The sequence below is a fragment of the Ailuropoda melanoleuca genome, chromosome 3 (genome assembly GCF_002007445.2).
Source record: "Ailuropoda melanoleuca isolate Jingjing chromosome 3, ASM200744v2, whole genome shotgun sequence".
Classification (NCBI taxonomy): Eukaryota; Metazoa; Chordata; class Mammalia; order Carnivora; family Ursidae; genus Ailuropoda; species Ailuropoda melanoleuca.
In genome coordinates, this window is record NC_048220.1 from 53,482,619 (window position 1) to 53,502,348 (window position 19,730).

The 19,730-nt window shown below is 35.5% G+C and overlaps 1 protein-coding gene across 1 annotated transcript in view; it reads left to right on the forward strand.

Annotated features, from left to right (window-relative positions):
- SCAMP1 (secretory carrier membrane protein 1) overlaps positions 1 to 19,730 on the forward strand; it is a 120,758-nt gene that overhangs the window by 78,520 nt on the left and 22,508 nt on the right. Inside the window, exons 7-8 of the mRNA XM_011226296.3 lie at positions 16,747 to 16,848; positions 19,565 to 19,682. Of these exons, the coding sequence (XP_011224598.1) occupies positions 16,747 to 16,848; positions 19,565 to 19,682 (220 nt within the window). The remainder of the gene's footprint in view (positions 1 to 16,746; positions 16,849 to 19,564; positions 19,683 to 19,730) is intronic.

The following is a 19,730-nucleotide window of genomic DNA, read 5'->3' on the forward strand; positions in this document are numbered from 1 at the left end:
TTATTTCACTTAGCATTATACTCTGTAGTTCTGTCCATGTCTTTGCAAATGGCAAGATTTCATTCTTTTTTTATGGCTAACTAATATTCCACTAATTGATGAATGGGTACATACCACATCTTCCTTACCCATTCATCAGTTAAAGGACACTTGAGCTGTTCCCATAATTCAGCTATTGAAGATAATGTTTCTATAAACATTGGGGTGCATGTGTCCCTTTGAATTAGTATTTTTGTATTCTTTGGGTAAATACCTAGTAGTGTAATTGCATGATCATAGGGTAGTTCTATTTTTAACTTTTTGAGGAACCTCCATACCATTTTCTAGAGTGGCTGTGCCAGTTTGCATTCCCACCAAGAGTGCAAGAACATTCCCCTTTCTCCACATCCTTGCCAGCACCTGTTGTTTCTTGTGGTGTTGATTCTAGCCATTCTGACAGGTGTGAGGTGATACCTCATTGTGGTTATGACTTGCATTTCCCTGATAAGTGATGTTGATCATCTTTTTATGTGTCTTTTGGCCAGCTGTATATCTTCTTTGGGGGAATGTCTGTTCCTGTCTTCTGCCCATTTTTTTTTTTTTTTAAGATTTTATTTATTTGTTAGAGCACAAGTAGGGGGAGCGGCAGAGGGAGAAGCAGGCTCCCTGTTGAGTAGAGAGCCCGATCTGGGGCTCGATCCTAGGACACTGGGTAGACGCTTAACAACTGAGCCACCCAGGCACCCCACTTCTGGCCGTTTTTTAATTGGATTAATTTTGGGGTGTTGAGTTTTATAAGTTCTTTATGTATTTTGGATACTAACCCTTTATCAGATATGTCATTTGCGAATATCTTCTCCCATTCTGTAGGTTGCCTTTTATTTTGTTGATTGTTTACTTCACTGTGAGGAAGGTTTTTTTTGTTTTTGTTTTTTGTTTTTTGTTTTTTTGGTGTGTGTGTGTGTGTGTGTGTGTTCCAGTAAGGCTTTATTTACAAAAATGGAAGGACAGTGGGTTTGGCCCCTGAGTCATAGTTTGCTGAAGCCTGGACTATGGGAATAAAAGCCTTTCTCTCTGTAAGACCAGTTGGACTGGAATCCTATGTTTAGAGACACTCAGAGGAGTTCTTTTGCTGAAAGTAAGCTGCCCTTGTAGAGGGAAAAGGCAGGTATCTGTGGATGTAGACGTGCAGACGATGATGGCTAGTGGGGAGGTCAAGCTTTGGGAAGTGATAGGGCCACCTTCCAAATTCAGGAGGTTATGCTAGTCTTCTAATAGAAGTAGAAAGCAAACTATTTGTCCCCCGACAGTAGCAGTGCTGACAGGACCAGTAGTGTAAATACGTAAAGATAGTGGTGGGGTCACAGAAGGTGGCAGTGAACAAAGATGGGCTCCAAAGAGCAGTAAACCATGATGAATACAGGGCGGGAGCAACGGTACAACGATAAGATGGAAAGGTCAAGTAAGAAGAACCCCAGAGATTTATCTGGTGCCCATGGAAACAGTCAGAAATAGCTGAGTGACTCTTTGGGCCAACTTTCAAGCCATAACAATATGTAGGGCAGAAGGAGTTGTGCAGAAGCTTTTTATCTTGATGTAGTCCCAGTAGTTTATTTTTGCTTTTGTTTCCCTTGCCTCAGGAGACCTATCTAGAAGGAAGTTGCTACGCCCAATGTCAAAGAGGTTACTTACTGTGTTCTCCTCTAGGATTTTTATGGTTTTAGGTCTCAAATTTAGGTCTTAAATTCATTTTGAATTAATTTTTGTGTATGGTGTAAGAAGGTGGCCCCGTTTCATTCTTTTTCATGTTGCTCTCCAGTTTTTCCAACACTTTTTGTTAAAGAGACTGTGTTTTTCCCATTGGATATTCTTACCTGCTCTGTGGAAGTTTAATTGACCATATAGTTATGGGTTTTCTCTTCTGTTGATCTGTGTGTCTATTTTTCTGCCAGTACCATACTGTATTCATTACTACAGCTTTGTAATATAACTTGAAGTCTGGAATTTTGATGCCTCCAGCTTTCCTTTTCTTTTAAATGTTGCTTTGGGTATTCTAGGTCTTATTTGAGAATTTTTCTTTTTTGACTCCAGAGTGAAGTATGACGTTAAACTAATCTGATGGAAAGATAATATTCTTTCTGCACCTGTAAGGAGAACCTACTGTTTATCATATTTTCTTACATGCATATGTGAACATATGGTACTTTAAAGTCTACAAGTCATGTTTAATATTTACAAGCTTTTGAATGGGTTGTTAGTTGCTGAAATTTCCCACCTAGGTCTTCAGACTAAATAGGGCTCATGTGTTTGTTCCTAATTTGTTACATTTACATCATCATTTAATTTGTGGTGAATCCAGCTATTTCAGTGGTCTCCACTCAGTGGGTTAATTTATTTTAGAATATTGACTAGCAATGCTTATTTCTCAAATAGTTTTTTACCCAAGGTAGGTAAGAACTTACTCTTCATTATAAAGGTCTGTGCCAGCTAAGTGTTGAGTGCATAGAAAAGTAAGTGACCTGTTACTTTTTATGCAGCTTATTTCATAATAGTTTTTCTAAGTGTAATGTTAAGACACTTGGGTCTTTTTCAGGGAGCTTAAGGTTATCCCTTTCTAACTCTATGTGTGGAGTTAATTTTCAACCTAAATAACGTATCATGTAACAGATTGAGTGCAGAAGCTATTTTGGAAACTCATATAGTAAGTAGCAGTGCTAAGGATTTTAGAACTGTGAAACGAACACCTCTTTTTGTGTGCACTTGAAAGAATGTATATTCTGCTATAGATGGGAAGAATGTTGTGTAAATGTAAGTGTGGTTATAGTGGTGGACAGTGTTGTTCCAGTCTTGTGTAACCATAAGAATTTTTTGTCTACTTGTTTTGTTAGTTCCTGAGAGTGACAGGTTGAAATTTTCCAGTTTATTTGTGGATTTTCCTGTTTCTTCTTTTAGTTCTATTGGTTTTTGTTTCATGTAGTTCGATACTATCTTGTTAGGTAGATACATATTTATGATGTGTTTTCTTTGTGCTTTGACTTCTTTATCATTCATTGTGTAATGTCCCTCTGTAATGTTTTACTGTAATGTTTTATCTGATGTTATTAAAACTACCCCATCTTTTGATTCATGTTTGCATGTTATATATTTTTTTGTTATTTTTAACCTTTCAGTGTGTTTACATTTAAAGTTGCTCTTTTTGATAAATAACATATACTTGGCTTTGGTTTTGCAACCAAGTTGACAGTCTCTCTCTTTATTAATTAGTGTGTTTATGTCATTTACATTACTTGATCTGGTTGGATTAAAATCTCTCTTTTTATGAGCTGTTTTCTGTTTGTTCCAGCTGTTCTTTGTTTCTTATTCATTTTTGCCTTCTTCTGGATTATTTTTAAAAGATTTTATGTTTTCATGTTTTTTCATTGTTTCTACCTCTTACCAACATCCTTTTTTAGTGATGACTGAGTTTTTATAATATGCATGTTTAATTAATCTGAATCTGTGTTAAAATAATGATACTCTTCTTTATGTGTACTGTAAGCACCTCCCAACAGGATACTCTCATTTTCTTACTCCATCCTTGGTGATCTTTTGTTATATAGTTTATTTTTATATATACTAGGGACACATAGTACATTGCTATTATTTTTGCTGCAGACGATCATTTCTCTGTTAGAAGAATTAAAAATGAAGAAAAATAAATTTTGTATTTGCCTTCAATAGTGCTATTTTTTTGCCTTTTTTTTTTTTTTAAAGATTTTGTTTATTTGAGAGAGAAAAAAAGAGAGCACGAGAGGGGGGAGAGTCAGAGGGAGAAACAGACTTCCTGCTGAGCAGAGAGCCTGATGGAGGACTCAATCCTGGGACTTCAGGATCATGACCTGAGCCACCCAGGCACTCTGCTTTTCATTTTTAAAAACAATTTCCTTCCCATTTTCTGTCTCATCATAATTATTTTGCTAGAAGAATTCTCTTTAATATTTCTTTTAGTACAGGTCTACTGGTAATCAGTTATCTAGTTTTTGTCTGAAAAAAAATCTTTATTTTCCATTCATTTTATTAAAGACACCTTCACTGGTTATATAATTCTTGTTTCACAGTTCTGTTTATTCAGTACTTGAAACACATCATTTTGTGTTCTGGCTTGTAAATGTTCGGATAAGTCTTCTGTAATTATTCTTATTTTTTGAATGTGTCTTATGCCTGGTGTGCTCTGGGCATTTTGAATGTGATTGTGTGTGGTATGCATATGTGTATGTGATGGTATGTGTTTTGGTTTGTATCCTTACTGTTCCGTAATGTTCTTGGATCTGTGGTTTGGAGTCTCTTGTTAACTTTGGAAAATTCTCAGTCATCATTTTTCAGGTAATTGTTTTGCTTTTTTTCTTCTCTTTCCAGAATTCTTACTATACATAATTTGGACTGTTCGATACTGCCCTATATCTTTTGGGTGCCCTGTTACTTTTTTCTTCACTCTTTTTTATCTCTGCATTTCATTTTGTATAATTTCTACAAGTTCACCCTCAGCTGTTTTGAGTGTGTTGATGAGCTTGTCAAAGGTGTTCTTCTGTCTGCTTCATGTTTTTCTTTCTGCCATGTCTGTTTGGTTATTTCTTATAACTTATGTATATGCTGAGATTCTTCTTTTGTTCATTCATGTTGTCCACTGCTGTGACTTCAGTCTTGAATGTATTAATCATAGTTATTTTAAATTCTAACATCTAAGCTATATCTGAGTTTGTTTCTTTTGATTGCTTTGTCTCTTGTCAGTATGTTCAGTTTTTTCTTGTTTCTTTTTATGCCTTACAATTTGTTATCCAAACCTGGATATGTTTCGGGGCACCTGGCTGGCTCAGCTTGGACAAAGCTTGTTATCTCTTTATCTTCGGATCATGAATTTGAGCCCCATGTTTGCTATAGCAATTCCTAAAAATAGAGAGAGATAGAATAGAAAATTAAAAACTGAGTATGTTTCAGAGACAATAGAGACGGAGATAAATAAGGTTTATGTATGGAAAGAGGCATGTCTTTTCTGTTGGTAGGCTTTTAGTGTATTTGTGTGGAGGGGACAGTTCAGGCAATTCAGTCCAAGTTTGGAGATTTTTTTGTTAGTATGGTTTATGGTTGCCCTTAGGTGTCTCACAGACTTCAAGTTCCTTTGTTAACTCATGTCTCGAGTGAAGCTGGTTTTCCAGAGTCATTTTTTTAGCATCTGGTCCTTCATATCCTCTTTGTATCTGTCCTTCAGAGAAGGATTTTCTGCACTCTTTTTTATCCCCCATGGAGTAAACTGTTGCTTCTGCTTGCTAGCCCAGTGGTAGAAGGGAAAGGGTCTAGTTGAAGACTGGAGGATATTCTTTGTTGTTCTGATTCATCCTCTGTCTTAGGCAGGTTTTGTCTCTGGGGTGGGGTAAGATGGGATGGTTCAGTTTTACCAGTGATCCTCCCCCTCTCCGCTCTGTAGGTTATCTGTAATAGTCTGGACTCTGACATACCCCTGTCCTTCCTCCAGTGTTAGAGGATATTTTTTTCTGTGCTCTTTCCTTACCTGCTCTCTTTCCCTGCCCTGAGGAAGATAATGTTTGCTCTCCTCCTTCCTCCACTTCAGTGTTTTGTTTTGAGGAAAGGTGGAGGAATTTATGGGTACTGTTGATCCTTTCTCTCAAACTTGTACCTGGAGTGAGGCCTGCCTCCAGGCTTTCTTATGAGCACCTAGGGAGTGTATGGAAAAGAGCCTATAGGTGGATGTGAATTCCTCTGTGTTTTGGCTTCTAGAGGTTCATTCCTCAAGCCAATTTTCAGCCTTGAGTAATACATTATAAGCTTTTGCTGAATTCTTTCCTGATTTTGTCATTCACGGTCTGCTCTGTGTAAATAACTGCTAGTTTCTTGTCTCTCCTTGAGTTAGATTCTAGTTGGTTTGTTGCCTTTTGGTAAGTTGTAGTGCAACTGTGATTTTTGCACATCATCCAGCTTTTGTTTTATTCTTATGGTGAGAGCACTGCTCTTTCCATTTTTCTATATCCTAAGCAGAATCCTTTCCCCACTACGTTTTGGTTTTAATTTGAGAGATATAGGACAGTTCCTTCTTAGGCGTGAAACATGACCTTAGACAAGGTATGAATCATCTGTCAGTATATACATCAATATTGTCTTCCATGATAGAAAACATTCTAGATGTTTTATGTATTACTAACACTAGCTATCAAAAATGAAAAGGTAATGAAAATGAAATCCATGTTTATTTATAGGTATAATAATTCATGCACTGATACTGAGGAAGCAGCGTATGGTTGCTTTATAGTAGCCTAGCCTGTGCACTAATGAATGAATCATGAAATTTTTATTGGCATACAGTATTATTATAGTCATATTCATAATACTGTATTAGAAATACTATATTTAACATATTAGAAATACTGTATTTACTAATTTCAGGGACAAAGCATCCGTAAAACCAGTTCAGAGGAAGGGTTCCCATTGTCCGGGCCTTCTTGTTGTACAGCCAAAGGATTGGCAACTGGTGTTTATCTTTTCCCTTGAAAGCTTGGAGGTTAAAAGCTTTATAGATAAGCACAGTCTTGGTTATAAACCTGACTGCATTTGTGTAAAACAGTAGAGTTAGCTTATCCCTTCCTCCCTTAAGTCCTTGTGTACGCTTCTCTTCCTTACTAATAAATGTCCTTTGTGGCATTTTTTTTTTCTTGAATAAGGCACTTTCATCTGCCTTAAACACCTGTTCTGGCAAATACTTTCTTCTCAATGACTTTCTTAATGGCATCTGGGATCTCTTTTGCTCTCTCTTGGTTGGCAGAAGTTGCTTCTCCTGTTTCCTTGACATTTTTTAAGCCAAACCTTTTTCTAAAATTATCAAACCATCCTTTGCTAGCATTAAATTTTCCAGCTTTAGATCCTTTACCTTCCTTTTGCTTTAAGTTGCCATGTGATGACCTCACTTCTTCTTGATCATATTAGATAGATATGCCTTTATTATAGCATTCCTACACCCACATAAAAGCTGCATTTTCAGTATAAGATAAAACGGTACTAGACAAAAAATGTAAGGTCTTTGCATCCGCTCGTGTAGATGCAGTGATGGCTTCATGAATTCCTTACACTGGATTCATGTATCTTGAAACGATGGGCAACCGCAGCTGCAGACCTCTCAACCTGTGGTACATATCAAGCAATTTAACTTTTTCTTGTAGTGTCATGACTTTTCTGTGTTCTTGGAAGCACTTCCAGTATCACTAGAGGCAGTTTGTATGGGTCCCATGGTGTTACTCAAGGTTTGCTATGTTGTACTAAACACAATGAAAAATATGCAAGAAATGTGAGACATCACTTACTACTGCAGTATGCAACTTACTAGAGAGATGGACTGCTTATCCAGAGATACTAATGTCACATGGTATTTTAAGTGGGTACTGGCAATACTTGAGCTCACCACAATAGCAACAGGAGGTGGTATGAAACTATTACGGTAGTACAGTGTATGTACTACAGTTAATTATATGCATTTACCATTTAGTACCACATCTTTACATTTGTTTATGTGTCTCTTGACTATAAATGGTGTCATGTACAGTCTTGGTGTTGTACGCATAAGTTGTGATAACTTTTTATAATAGATTTATCATTTACTGCCATAAAAATATGCAAAATAGTTTAGTATCTACATATAGTTGTGTTCATGACCTTTTTCTTTTTTTCATATTTCTAGGCTATGTGGTTTGTGAATGTTTTCACATTGTTCCAAATCTCCAAAAAAAATTCCAAAACATTTATTGAAAAAAATCCATGTTTAAGCGGGTCTACACAGTTCAAACCTGTGTTGTTCAAGGGTCAAGTGTACTTTCACATGTGCCTCTTATATACCAGCTGAGATGCAGAAGGCGGTGTTAGCTGTAGAGTTTTAAAATCCCTAGCACTTTACAATGGTAGACATTTTCAGTACATATGGAAATAATTTAAGATTGATGAGACAAATGTTTTTAAAATATCTTTTGATCAGTTAGTTCTAGATTCTTTGTTCTCTTAGCTGGTTATTTTGCACACACGTGATAATAAAAGAAAACACAAATAAGGTGAGGAGCATTATTCCTTGAATGGCAAAAACAGGTAGGTAAGAGACATTTATATATGGTATAGTTAAGAGTAGTTTAGATATAGAACAGAGCAGAATGATACATGTGCATATATTTACTTATGTGTATATAAATACATATGTAATGTATCTGTAACATACATAATTTATGTTAAAATAAGTAAAACCCCTTTAATAAATTCAAGATGAACTGATATTGGTGATAAAGTGTTTAGTTTATTTAATAAAAGAGTTATTTGTTTTTGGTAGTAGTCCGTGAGATACATTATTTTTCTCTATGGCATTTTACTACAAGTAATAAGCAGTACATACTTACTAACTTGAAAAATGAAATTTAGAATTTAAGTATATGTGAACATTTAAGGAAATAGTTGAGTGGATAAAAGGGTATTTCAAAGTAGATTAAGTAGTTAGGGAACTTGTAGTGTGGAAATAATAGGACTATAGGCATTAAGTTGTTTAAGTGGTTGACTCCTGGATGATTTTAGCTGTTTATGCTTTCTAGACTGAATGGCAATTCATTTGTGAGATTTTAGTTGTTTAGAAAATTTTTGCTTAGTCAAGTAAAAGTTTTAGTAAATTTCACTCCTTATTTTCTGATCAGCTACAAAATAGTATTTTGTCAGTCATAACCTCCCTGACTCTTCTTAAAAAGGAGTATTTTAAAGAACTTAATTTATTACAAATGGAAAGAAAATTTGTAATCTCCCTTTATATAGAAAACACTACATTGAGCATTTGAAGTTAATTTAGAGAGTGGTATTCTATTGATAGATAATTGGCTCTCTTGGGCAAAATGGAATTGAAAGAATAGCCTAGGGATAGATTTATCCCATGGTTACAAACATTAGCTTTGTAGACACACGGACAAGTCTCAGCATTTCTATTACCAGCTCTGCATTTGGATCACTTAGCCTCTCTAAATCTGTTTATTCATCAGTAAAATGGAGTCAGTATTATTGCCTACCTCACAGCGGGTATTGTAAACATTAAATGGATAATGCACGTGTTTGCCATGGTCACTGACACATAATGTTCAATAAATGTTAGCTATTATTAAAAACTACAGAGTCAGTTAAGTGTAGAGGATAGAGTGTTAAGTGTAGAGGATATAGACCTTGAATCCAGGTCTGGGTTTAAAATTTCATTACATGTGAACCTTTTATTATGCGTCTCTGCTTTTGGCATAGCATAGACGGGAGGAAGACAGTCTAGGGGTCTAGGGTCTCTTTCATCCCAGTCCTATGCTTTTTCATTTTGAATAATCCAGTGAGTGGTTTTTTAATGGTTTTTATGTCACAGACTCCATTATGAATCTAAAATTTTTGAGTTCTCTTTTTAAGAAAAATAACACATATGCAAAATTTTATGCACAATTTGGGTGGGTTTGTGCTGTTTCCTTTTAAAGCTTATCTGTGGAACACCTGTTCTTGGAGAAAGAATTGATTTCAGCACAAAATTGTTAGAAGGAAAAAGGGGTTACATCCCAAAGTGACTAAGACAAGGCAAGTAGCTGTACTTTGTAGGTTCCTTTTTATTGTAATGTTTACATCAGTAAGAATTTTATGTATTACTTTGTTCTCTTAGTAGTAATGAAGTTACCAGCCATGTCCCAGAAATGCTCAGGATCTTGTTAGAGGCCAAATATCACTTGTGTAAGCAAAATATTCTGTGAACAAAACTGTTTCAGTGTAGTATTGTACTCGTGTAGTAGAGGTACCAAATAACATTTATTGGTTACTTACTATGTGCCTGTACATTCCCTGCTAAGCCCTTTACATCTATTCCATCCATAAAAAAGTAGATTCCACTGTTACTCCCATTTTGCAAATAGAAAATCTTAGATTTAGGCTTAGATTTTGCTTGAAGTTACACAACTTTTAATGGGAGACTTTTGGTCAAACCCAAGTCTGTCTAAAGCTACATGCTCTTAACTCCTATGCCAAGTTACTGAACGTAATATGTTTAGTATTTTAGTTAAGTTGTGCTGTGCTCCCTTATCATGGGAGCTCCCTTATACATTTTACAAATGTAAAATTTTTGTTAGCTCTTTTGAAATGCTGAAATACCTTTTCTTCTCTGCTTCCCCAAACTGTAGTTGTAATTAATATCTCTGATACTGATAGGTAATGTGAAATAAACTTTTAAGATCATATAAATCTATTTTCTGAGAACTTTTATGAAAATTTAGGGGAGAATTTTTTTGTTTTAAGGTGTTGTAACAGGGCACCTGGGTGGTCCAGTTGGTTAAGTGTCTGACTCTTGATTTTGGCTCAGGTCATGATCTCAGGGTTGTGAAATTGAGCCCTATGTGGGGCTCTGCACTGGGTGTGGAGCCTGCTTAAGATTCTGTCTCCCTGGGGCTCCTGGGTGGCTCAGTTGGTTGAGTGTCTGGCTCTTGGTTTCGGCTCAGGTTATGATCTCATGGGTTGTGGGATTGAGCCTTGTGATTGGGCTCTACATTCAGTGGGGACTCTGCTTGGGATTCTCTTCTCTCCCTCTGCCCCTCCCCTGCTCGCATGCTCGCTAGCTTGCCCTCAAATAAATACATCTTAAAAAAACCCAAAAAGGTATGTTGTAACTTGGCAGTGTAGTATTTGAAGACAGCCAAAACTAACTGGCTTATCTGAGATTCAGTTTCTAGTAGACTTTGATCTGGAAGAGCTAGGTTGGCCAGTAGTAGAAAGCGTTTATTATTTATTTATTGATTCTGATGAGGAAATAGATTATGTACGTGGGTTTATTATGAAAACGTATTCACAATACCATAAATACTTGATTATAAACTGAGGCAGATTACAATTTAAAACTGCTTAGCTTAAATCAATTGACAGCGTTTTTTTCAAGTATATTTGTACTTTTTTCTTCTTTGGCTTAAAATAGCTATATACAAGCTGGCTTATTTAAACAGTTTATTTCCTAATCTTTTCCTATATACAAGACCTACCCCTTTTGGTTCTGGATGCCAATAGAAGTCCTTCTACACCCCTGATGATGTTTTTTTCTCCTGGACTTCTTCTCATTTTGGCTCTATCCCTTTACAGCCCTCCATCTGGGTGTCTTCTGGCAGCCTTACCTGGCTTTTCCCTCAAGCATCTCAAATGAACTTGAAATTCATGTGATGATTGTATTGGTCAAATTTGTTAATTTACACTTTACAGAGTTTACCTCTCTTCAGTATATGGGAAGTTATTTATATTTAATATACTTTTTAACACTGTGATTAGCTCAATTTTTTGCATATAAATTTTTAATAATTTTTAGGATTTGGGGAGGGAATGTAATCCCATATTGTAAAATTGTTTTCACAGGATAGTCAGATTCACATGTTTTCGTGTCGCTTCGATATAAAGAGCTATATTTTCAGTGACTGCTTGTTTAGTTAAAAATGAGGCAACCTGGGGCACCTGGGTGGTTCAGTGGGTTGAGCGTCTGCCTCTTGATTTAAGCTCCGGTTGTGATCTCAGGGTTGTGGGATCGAAAGCCCTGCATTGCATCAGGCTCTGTGCTCAGCGGGGAGTCCGCTTAGGCTTCTCTCTCTCCTCTTTCTCTCCCTCCACTCCTGCCTCTCCCCCTACTCTCACTTTCTCTCACTTGCTTTCCCTTTCTGTCAAATCTTTTTGAAAAACGAGGCAAACTTTTAAAAATTTGAATCTAATTTTGCGTTTGAAATAATTTGGATAGATTGTATAGAAGAAGATTTGTGTACTCTTGGAGGTAAGAGTTCAGGTAGTTATCTAATGAGTTTATATCTCAGAGAAATTTGAAGTCTTTTAAAATAATCATTTCTATTTACATGGTAGGTGTACAGTGAAATGAATTTTACTGTCTCTTTGTCCACAAACAGAAAAATTGGTTAATCACATAAAGCAAACAAGATAAATTGAGAAAGGTATCTAGCCTGTTCAAAAAGTAGATGTAGACCAAATGGGTTTCAAAGACTTTGGGGTTTCTATTTGATCGATTTAGTATGCTAACTTCACTTTCATATGTGCTAACTGTACATTTAAAAGGGGAAGGTGAACCATTTTTAACATTCTTCAATTTTTTATCTGAAAGCAATATTTTGAAAATACTTGCTTTTTAGTAGGACTTCTTTAGTAGGACTTAAAACATATTATGTATTTTCTAATAGATTTCTTAACTAGAGGTTGTTATTAGGCAGTTGCAGCTTCTAGAATATATCTGTGAGTTTGGAACGAAGAAAGATCCTTCTTAGGGAACTGAAGTAGCTGTTGTGAAGCCTTTAGACGTTATGTAGGAAGCTCTTATTCAGAGTATATATTCCATATATAATTTTAACCATTTTGATAATATGGTTTCTTGGTACACAGGTAATGAAGTAAAAACTCAAACAAGAACAAGAAAATTATAAGTTAGGATCTTTTTCTACTAAAGGGATAGGGAAACAAATATATTTTAGGAGTACCTATTTGAAAAGAGTAAAAAAAATTGATTTATTAGAAGTGGCATAGTTTACCAAGTATTAGCCTGGAGAAATGAAGCATACATGGGGTTTCTATTTGGTATTAAAAAAATTGCATTTTATATTGCGAACTTTTTATTGCTTGTTTGTTTTTTGTTGGTTAAGTTTTCTAAGTTTTATGGTCAGTAAGTAATACCAACTTTGGCATAATATATTACTGAGAAATTACTGTAAAAGGTGGGACCATTCGATTTTAATCTAATACAGAAAACATTCATGAACTATTAAAATCTGCTTTTTTGTACTTTGGAGAAATGGCTGAATCTAAAGCAAGGAAAATACAAAATGAGCAGAGATCAAGTGCTTAAGCAAATAGATTCTAAAAGGCTAAAGCTGGAACAGTTTTAGCAACAAAATAATGATAATGTTTAATTTTAACCTAAAGAATAAAATAAATATCCATGAGTCCATACTGATAGAAACAAATGATGAATAAACAGATGGAGCTGAAAGGACAAATCTTACATACAGAATTCCAAATAATTGTGGATTCTATGCTTGCTAAGGGGTAGAGCTTAATTGTCCTCTGTTTTAGTGTGGGGTAGACTTAGTGACTCATCCTTAAAAGCTGAGTACATGTTTGCCAGACAGAAAAGAGGAGTGTATTGGGCATTTTAGACACAGTGTAAATGCATTGAGATAGCAAGATATGTTTCCAGTTTCTATTATGAAGATATGTGTGTGTGTGTGTGTATGTGTGTATGTATGTATGTGTATGCTGGGTTATATTATTTGGATTTCATCCTCTTCCTGGTGGGTGAAATATTAGAAGGTACAAGCATCACCTAAGGAGCATTCCTGTAAAGACAGTTTTACAATATGACATGAAGGAGGATCTTGAAATGAGAGACTGAGAAGCAATCTAGATTAAAGAAGAAACAGAAGTAGAAGTGAGTGATATTACAGAAGCCAAGGTCGAAGAATGTTTAAGGAAGATCTTTAGTGTCAGATTCCATTAAAAAAAAAAAAAAACCACCAACAAAATAGAGACGAGAAATTTGGTTTGGAAATTCATAGATTGCCCATGACTTTGAAGTACCTCTGGAGGAATAGGTGAGGAAAGGCCAAGTTACAGTGGGTTAAGAAGTGAATGAGAAGAGGGAAGTAGAGGAAATCAAGACTTCTTACTGATGGGAAGGAGGGAGATCAAGTAGGTGGAAGTTTAGCTGGGGAGATAGGGCTAAAGGAAGGCTAGTCGAAGATGAGAACTATGTGTTTATACACTGGGAAGATCCTAGTAGGAAACCTGAAGACACGTTAGGGGAGAAGATCAGTAACTACTTAAGTAGAGTGCTCCAGAGGAACTAGAATGATGGACTGAAGATTTTTATGCAAGTGTTAATTTTGAAATGAGTGATACCGCCTCCTCACAGATAAGCAGTAAGGAAGGTTGGTGATATATATAAACTTGGAAAGTCATTATATGGAGAAGAAAGTTGAGGTTTATTTCTGTGGCTTCTGTTTTCATCTCTGGTGAAAGAAACAGTTTTATGTTGAGACTGAGAATGTTGAAATGTTAAGGGCCTTGAAAAATGTGTTTTGGGGTTGGAATGATCACTGTGATGAAAAGAAAATGGAGTAAATTTGGGATGGTTGAAAATCTTGCCAAATAAATCAAATCTAATAATATGTTAAAAGGATACCATGCCCTAATCAAGTGCATAGAGCTTTTCTAGGAATTCAAGGTTGGTTTAACATTTATAAATTAATTAGCATAATTCACCATGTTATAAATTAAAATAGAAAAACCGTATGATTATCTTTATGTAGAAGAAGCATTTGGCAAAATACAACACTCAATTGCTCATGAAAATACTCAGTAAACTTAGAAAAGAGAGAACGTTAGCAGGGCACCTGGGTGGCACAGTTGGTTAAGTGTCCGACTGTTAGTTTTGGCTGAGATCATGATCTCAGGTTGTGGGATCAAGCCCCGTGTCGGGCTCTGTGCTCAGCGTGGAGTCTGCTTGAGACTTTCTCTCCCTCTCCTGCCCCTCGCCCGTGTGTGCTCTCTCTCCCTTTCTCTAAAATAAATAAATAAATCTTTAAAACAGAAAAAGAGAGAGAACTTTCTCAACTTGATAAAGAGCATCCATGAAAAACTGTAACAGCTTATACCATACTTAATGGTGAAAGACTAAATCTTTTTACCTAAGATCAAGAACAAGATACAGATGTTCATTCTCAACACTTCCATAAAACATTGTAATGGAAGTTCTGTCCAATATAAAGGGGCAAGAAAAAAAAAAGAAAAGGCATCTAGATTAGAAAGGAAGAAGTAAAAACTGTCTTTATTTGCAGATCATTTGGTCATTTGTGTAGAAAATATAAATGAAGAAATAGACCTTGCTAGTAGTTGGGAAGACGTGATGTTACTGTGATGTGAATTCTCTCAAAATGGATCTGTAAATGCAATGCAGTTCCAGTAAAAATTCCAGCAGGTTATTTTATAGAATCGAACAGGGTAATGCTAAAAGGCATATAGAAATGTAATAACCTAGAATAACCAAAACAACTTTGAATAAGGACAAGAAATTTGGAAAGCTACCATTACTTAATTTGAAGACTTAGTAGGAAATCCCAGTAATCACAATAGTGTGATACTGACATAACAGGTAGCCGGGTAGAACAATGGGAGAGGATAGTGTCCAGAAATAAATCCACCCATATACAGATGACTGATTTTTTAAAAAGATGCAATGGTAATGTTGTACAGAAAGGACAATCTTTTAAAGAAATGATGCTGTATAAATAAGAAAAAACCTTTAATCCATACCTCATACTATATTTTAAAAAATTAACTCAAAAAGGAAGATAGACTTAAATGCCAAACTGAAAGTATAAAACTTCTAGAAAAAACATGAAAAGAAAATCTTTGTGTTCTTGGCTCTGTCAAAGATTTCTCAGGTAAATCAAGATCCATAAAAGAACAAATTGATAAATCAGAGTTCATAAAAAGGCAAAATTTCTGCTATTTAAAAGACACTCTGCAAAGAATGAAAAGACAAGCCAGATACTGGGAGAAAAATCCTGCCAAACATATATCTGATAAAGGACTGGTATATGGAAATACACAGAACCTAACAGTAAGAGGAAAAAACAGTTAAAATCTTGGGAAAAGATTTTAACAATTCACCACAAAAGGAAGATGGATGGCAAAAGACAATGAAAAAGTGCTCAACGTTAGCTATTAGGAAAATGCAAATTCAAACCAAATGAGATAGTATTATATACCTACTAGAGAGGCTAAAATTTAAAGGACTGACCATACCAAGTGTTGATGAGCTGTGGAGGAACTGGCATACTCCTATAGTGCCACTGTGACTATGAAATAGAATAACCCCTTTGGAAAACAGTTTGACAGTTTCTTAAAAAATTAAACATATACCTATCATGTGATCTTAGCCATTCTACTTTTAGGTAGTTACCCAAGAGAAAAGGAAATTTCTCATGTGAAGACTTATACAGGAATGTTAATAGCACCTTTATTTGTAATAGACTTTTAGGTTGTTTCTAGTTTTTTTACTATCAGTAGGTGAATGAATTGACAGACTGTAGTGTATCTGTACGGTGGACTACTACTCAGTGAAAAGGAATGAACTCTTGATACATGCAGCCAAACGAGTGAATCTCAGAATAATTGTGCTGAGTGAAAGAAAGCAGACGAGAAAGTATATACTGTATGATCTCATTTATTTAAAATTCTAAAATATGAAAACTGTAGTGGCAGAAAGCAGTGGATGGGATGAAGAGAGAAGGATTATCGAGGTGCACAAGGAGACTTTTGGGAAATGCTATTTTGATTGAAATAGATGTGTATGGGTATATACATGTCAAACCTTATCAGATTGTGTATTTAAAATAGTTGCAGTTTATTGTATGTTAATTAAACTCAATGAAACTGTTCAGTAATTTAAAAGAAAACAAGAACTTTTTGCCAAGATGTTTGTGATACAGTTGAAAAGTGAAAAGGACAAAAAATGAGGTTGGAGTTAAAATGTCATTGAGTATCTGGGAAAAGGGTTCACATACATTATCTTGATAGCCTTAACTAGTTGCCAGTGGTATTTTTAAAAATATTTTTATTTCTCAGTGTTTGAATGTCTTTCTTCAGGTGAATATAAAGGTATTGAGAAAAATGACACTATCCTCTTCTCCCCCCCCCCCTTTTTTTTTAAAGGAGTGACAGTTCATTCAGATTCTTTGTATTCTTCTTCGTCTATATTTGTCAGTTTGCCGTTCATGTACTCCAAGCTGCAGGATTTCATAATTGGGGCAACTGGTAAGTCATTTACTTTAATTACTCTAGTTTTAATCTGTTTATCTAGTATCTCCATAATTTTGGCTTCCTAAAAATAGTTAACATAGAAAAGCCAGATTAGCAAAAGTAAACAAACATAGAAATAGTAAAAAATGCAATTTAAGAAATGTCAAAGCATAACCTTCAGGCAAACTATTCTACTGAAAATTACGTCGCCATTTTTAAAAACAGCATATTGTATTTAGTTTAAACAAAATGTGTATATAACGGGCCTTAAGAGGAAGAGTAAAAAGGATACTGAGAAGTGGTCAAATAGCTTGGCCAGGGATTGTGGAAGGGAGAGAAAAGAACTTCTGGGACTTTAAGGAAAAGGGTATCTATTATGTGTAAAGCACTATTTTAGGTATAGAGACCCATATTTCCATACACACACAAATACACACATATGCACATGGACACTTATCCTTGAAAAATGGGATCACTGCAATGCTTACTCTGTGGGAGACCCTCAGAAACTGAAATTAAATTATTTAGACTCAGGCTAGGAGATAATGGCAGATTAGTATCTCTCTTCATACACTTTGGAGCAAACATTCCTTAAATGAAATGGTGGGCGGAAGAGTACACATCTCTAAAATTATCCCTCCTTCTCTTCTATTATAATTGAGTTGCATACAGTTGAATTCTTATAAGCAAAAGCATGTACAAGGCAACTTTGCTGTAGTGTTTACAATAACTAAGCATATAACTAGGGTATACTGAGGGCTAAATTTAGTGTGCTAGTTCTGAATCAGAGTGGAGACTGACAATCAGACAACTATAGGTAGCTTTGTGGATCCTCTAATGGTCATGCATACATGCAGAGAATTTATTTGGATACTTTAAAACAGTTCTGAAAGAAAAAAACATACATTATCATTTTAGTGTATTTAGTCTTTGGCATGTGAGCGAAAGGAAATGTTTTAAATGTTTAATTAAAAAATATACTGCTTATGTTAACTAGCACAAGTTTTTTTGTTCTTACGAAATTGAAGTAATTTCTTTTGCTCTTTAGCACAAATTTAGAAAAAAATGTTAAAATCGAGCATAACGTTGTCTAGTGGCTGCATAGCACGGGAGCCTGCTAGTGAGGGAGTGTATAGGATGACGTGTTCGAAGATACCTAGACCTCATGTGATTCAGCAGACTTTTAAAAAATTAAAAATTTGTATTTATTTTGAGATAATTGCAGATTCACATAGTTGTAAGAAATAATACTGATTACCCAGTTTTTCCCATTGGTAGCATCTTGCAAAATCATGGCGTAATATCAAAACCAGGATCTTGACATCGATAGAGTAAAGATGAACATTCCATCACCAGAGGAACTCTCATGTTGCCCTTTCATAGCACATTCACTTACTTCCTGTCCTCATTTCCTTCTTAACCCCAGCAGCCACAAATCTGTTCATCATTGCTATTATTTTGTCATTTCAAGAATGTTATATAAATGGAATCACAGGGTATGTAGGTTTTGTCTTTTTGTGCTTGGCATAGTTCTCCGGAGATTCATCCAGGTCTCTGTGTGTATCAGTAGTTCGTTCGTTTTTATTCCTGAGTAAAACTGTAGCTGTACCACAGTTTGTTTAATCATTCACCAGTTGAAGGACTCTGGACTGTTTCTAGTTTTAGGCTGTTATAAATAAACCTTAACTCTGTAAATGTTTGTGAACAAATTTTGTGTGAACATCCATTTTTACTTCTGTGATAAATATCCAAGAGTATAATTGTTGGTTCTTATGAAAGTTGTGTGTTTAGTCATTTTAACAGACTTTTTCAGAATGGCTCTGCCGTGTTACATTCCCACCAACAGTGTTTGAGTGACTCAGCCTCCATGTCCTGACCAGCACTGGTGTTGTCACTTTTTAAAATTTTATCTATTCTGATAGATGTATAGTGATGTCTCACTGAGGTTTTAAGCTTGTGTTTCTCCAGTGACTCATGATATTGAACATCTTTTCATCTGATTGCCTCTTTATATCCTCTTGGTGAAACACCTTTTCATGTCTTTTGCCCATTTTCTAATGGAATTTTTTTTTCTAACCCTTGAGCTTTGAAAGTTCTTCATATATTCTGGATGCTAATTGTTGTTTGTATATACAGTTTGCAAATATTTTCTTCCGTAATTAAGCAGAATTTAAAAAGAACTGAAAGTAATAATGAGCTCATATGCTTAAAAAAAAAGTAAAATCTGGTGGTACACACTTAAGGCTTTGGTACTTAGTGTTGGATTTGAATTCAGACTATGCCATTTATTAGCTGTGTGACTTCGAGCAAGTTAATGAATATCTCTGACTCAGGTGCTCATCTGCAAAATAGGGATTTAAAACAGCATCAGGGGGCACCTGGGTGGCGCAGTCGTTAAGCATCTGCCTTCGGCTCAGGGCGTGATCCCAGCGTTCTGGATTCGAGCCCCACATGAGGCTCCTCCGCTGGGAGCCTGCTTCTTCCTCTCCCAGTCCCCCTGCTTGTGTTCCCTCTCTTGCTGGCTGTCTCTGTCAAATAAATAAATAAAATCTTAAAAAAAAAACAAAACAGCATCAGTCTTATGGAATTGTGAAAATTAAGTGAGTTAATATAAAGAACTTGAATATTGCCTGGCTTATAAATGCTGACTATGTATTGGTTACTATGTTATTTTTTTAAAAGCAGGTATTCACTTGTCTAACACTTTTTTTTTTTTTAAATTACTTCTTAGTGGTTGGATTTCATCCCTTACTGGTCTCAACCAAAGTATTCCTGTTGGAATTATGATGATAATCATAGCAGCACTTTTCACAGCATCAGCAGTCATCTCACTAGTTATGTTTAAAAAGGTAAGCGAATTTTACATCTGTAAATTTTTATACTTAATCTTACGTTCA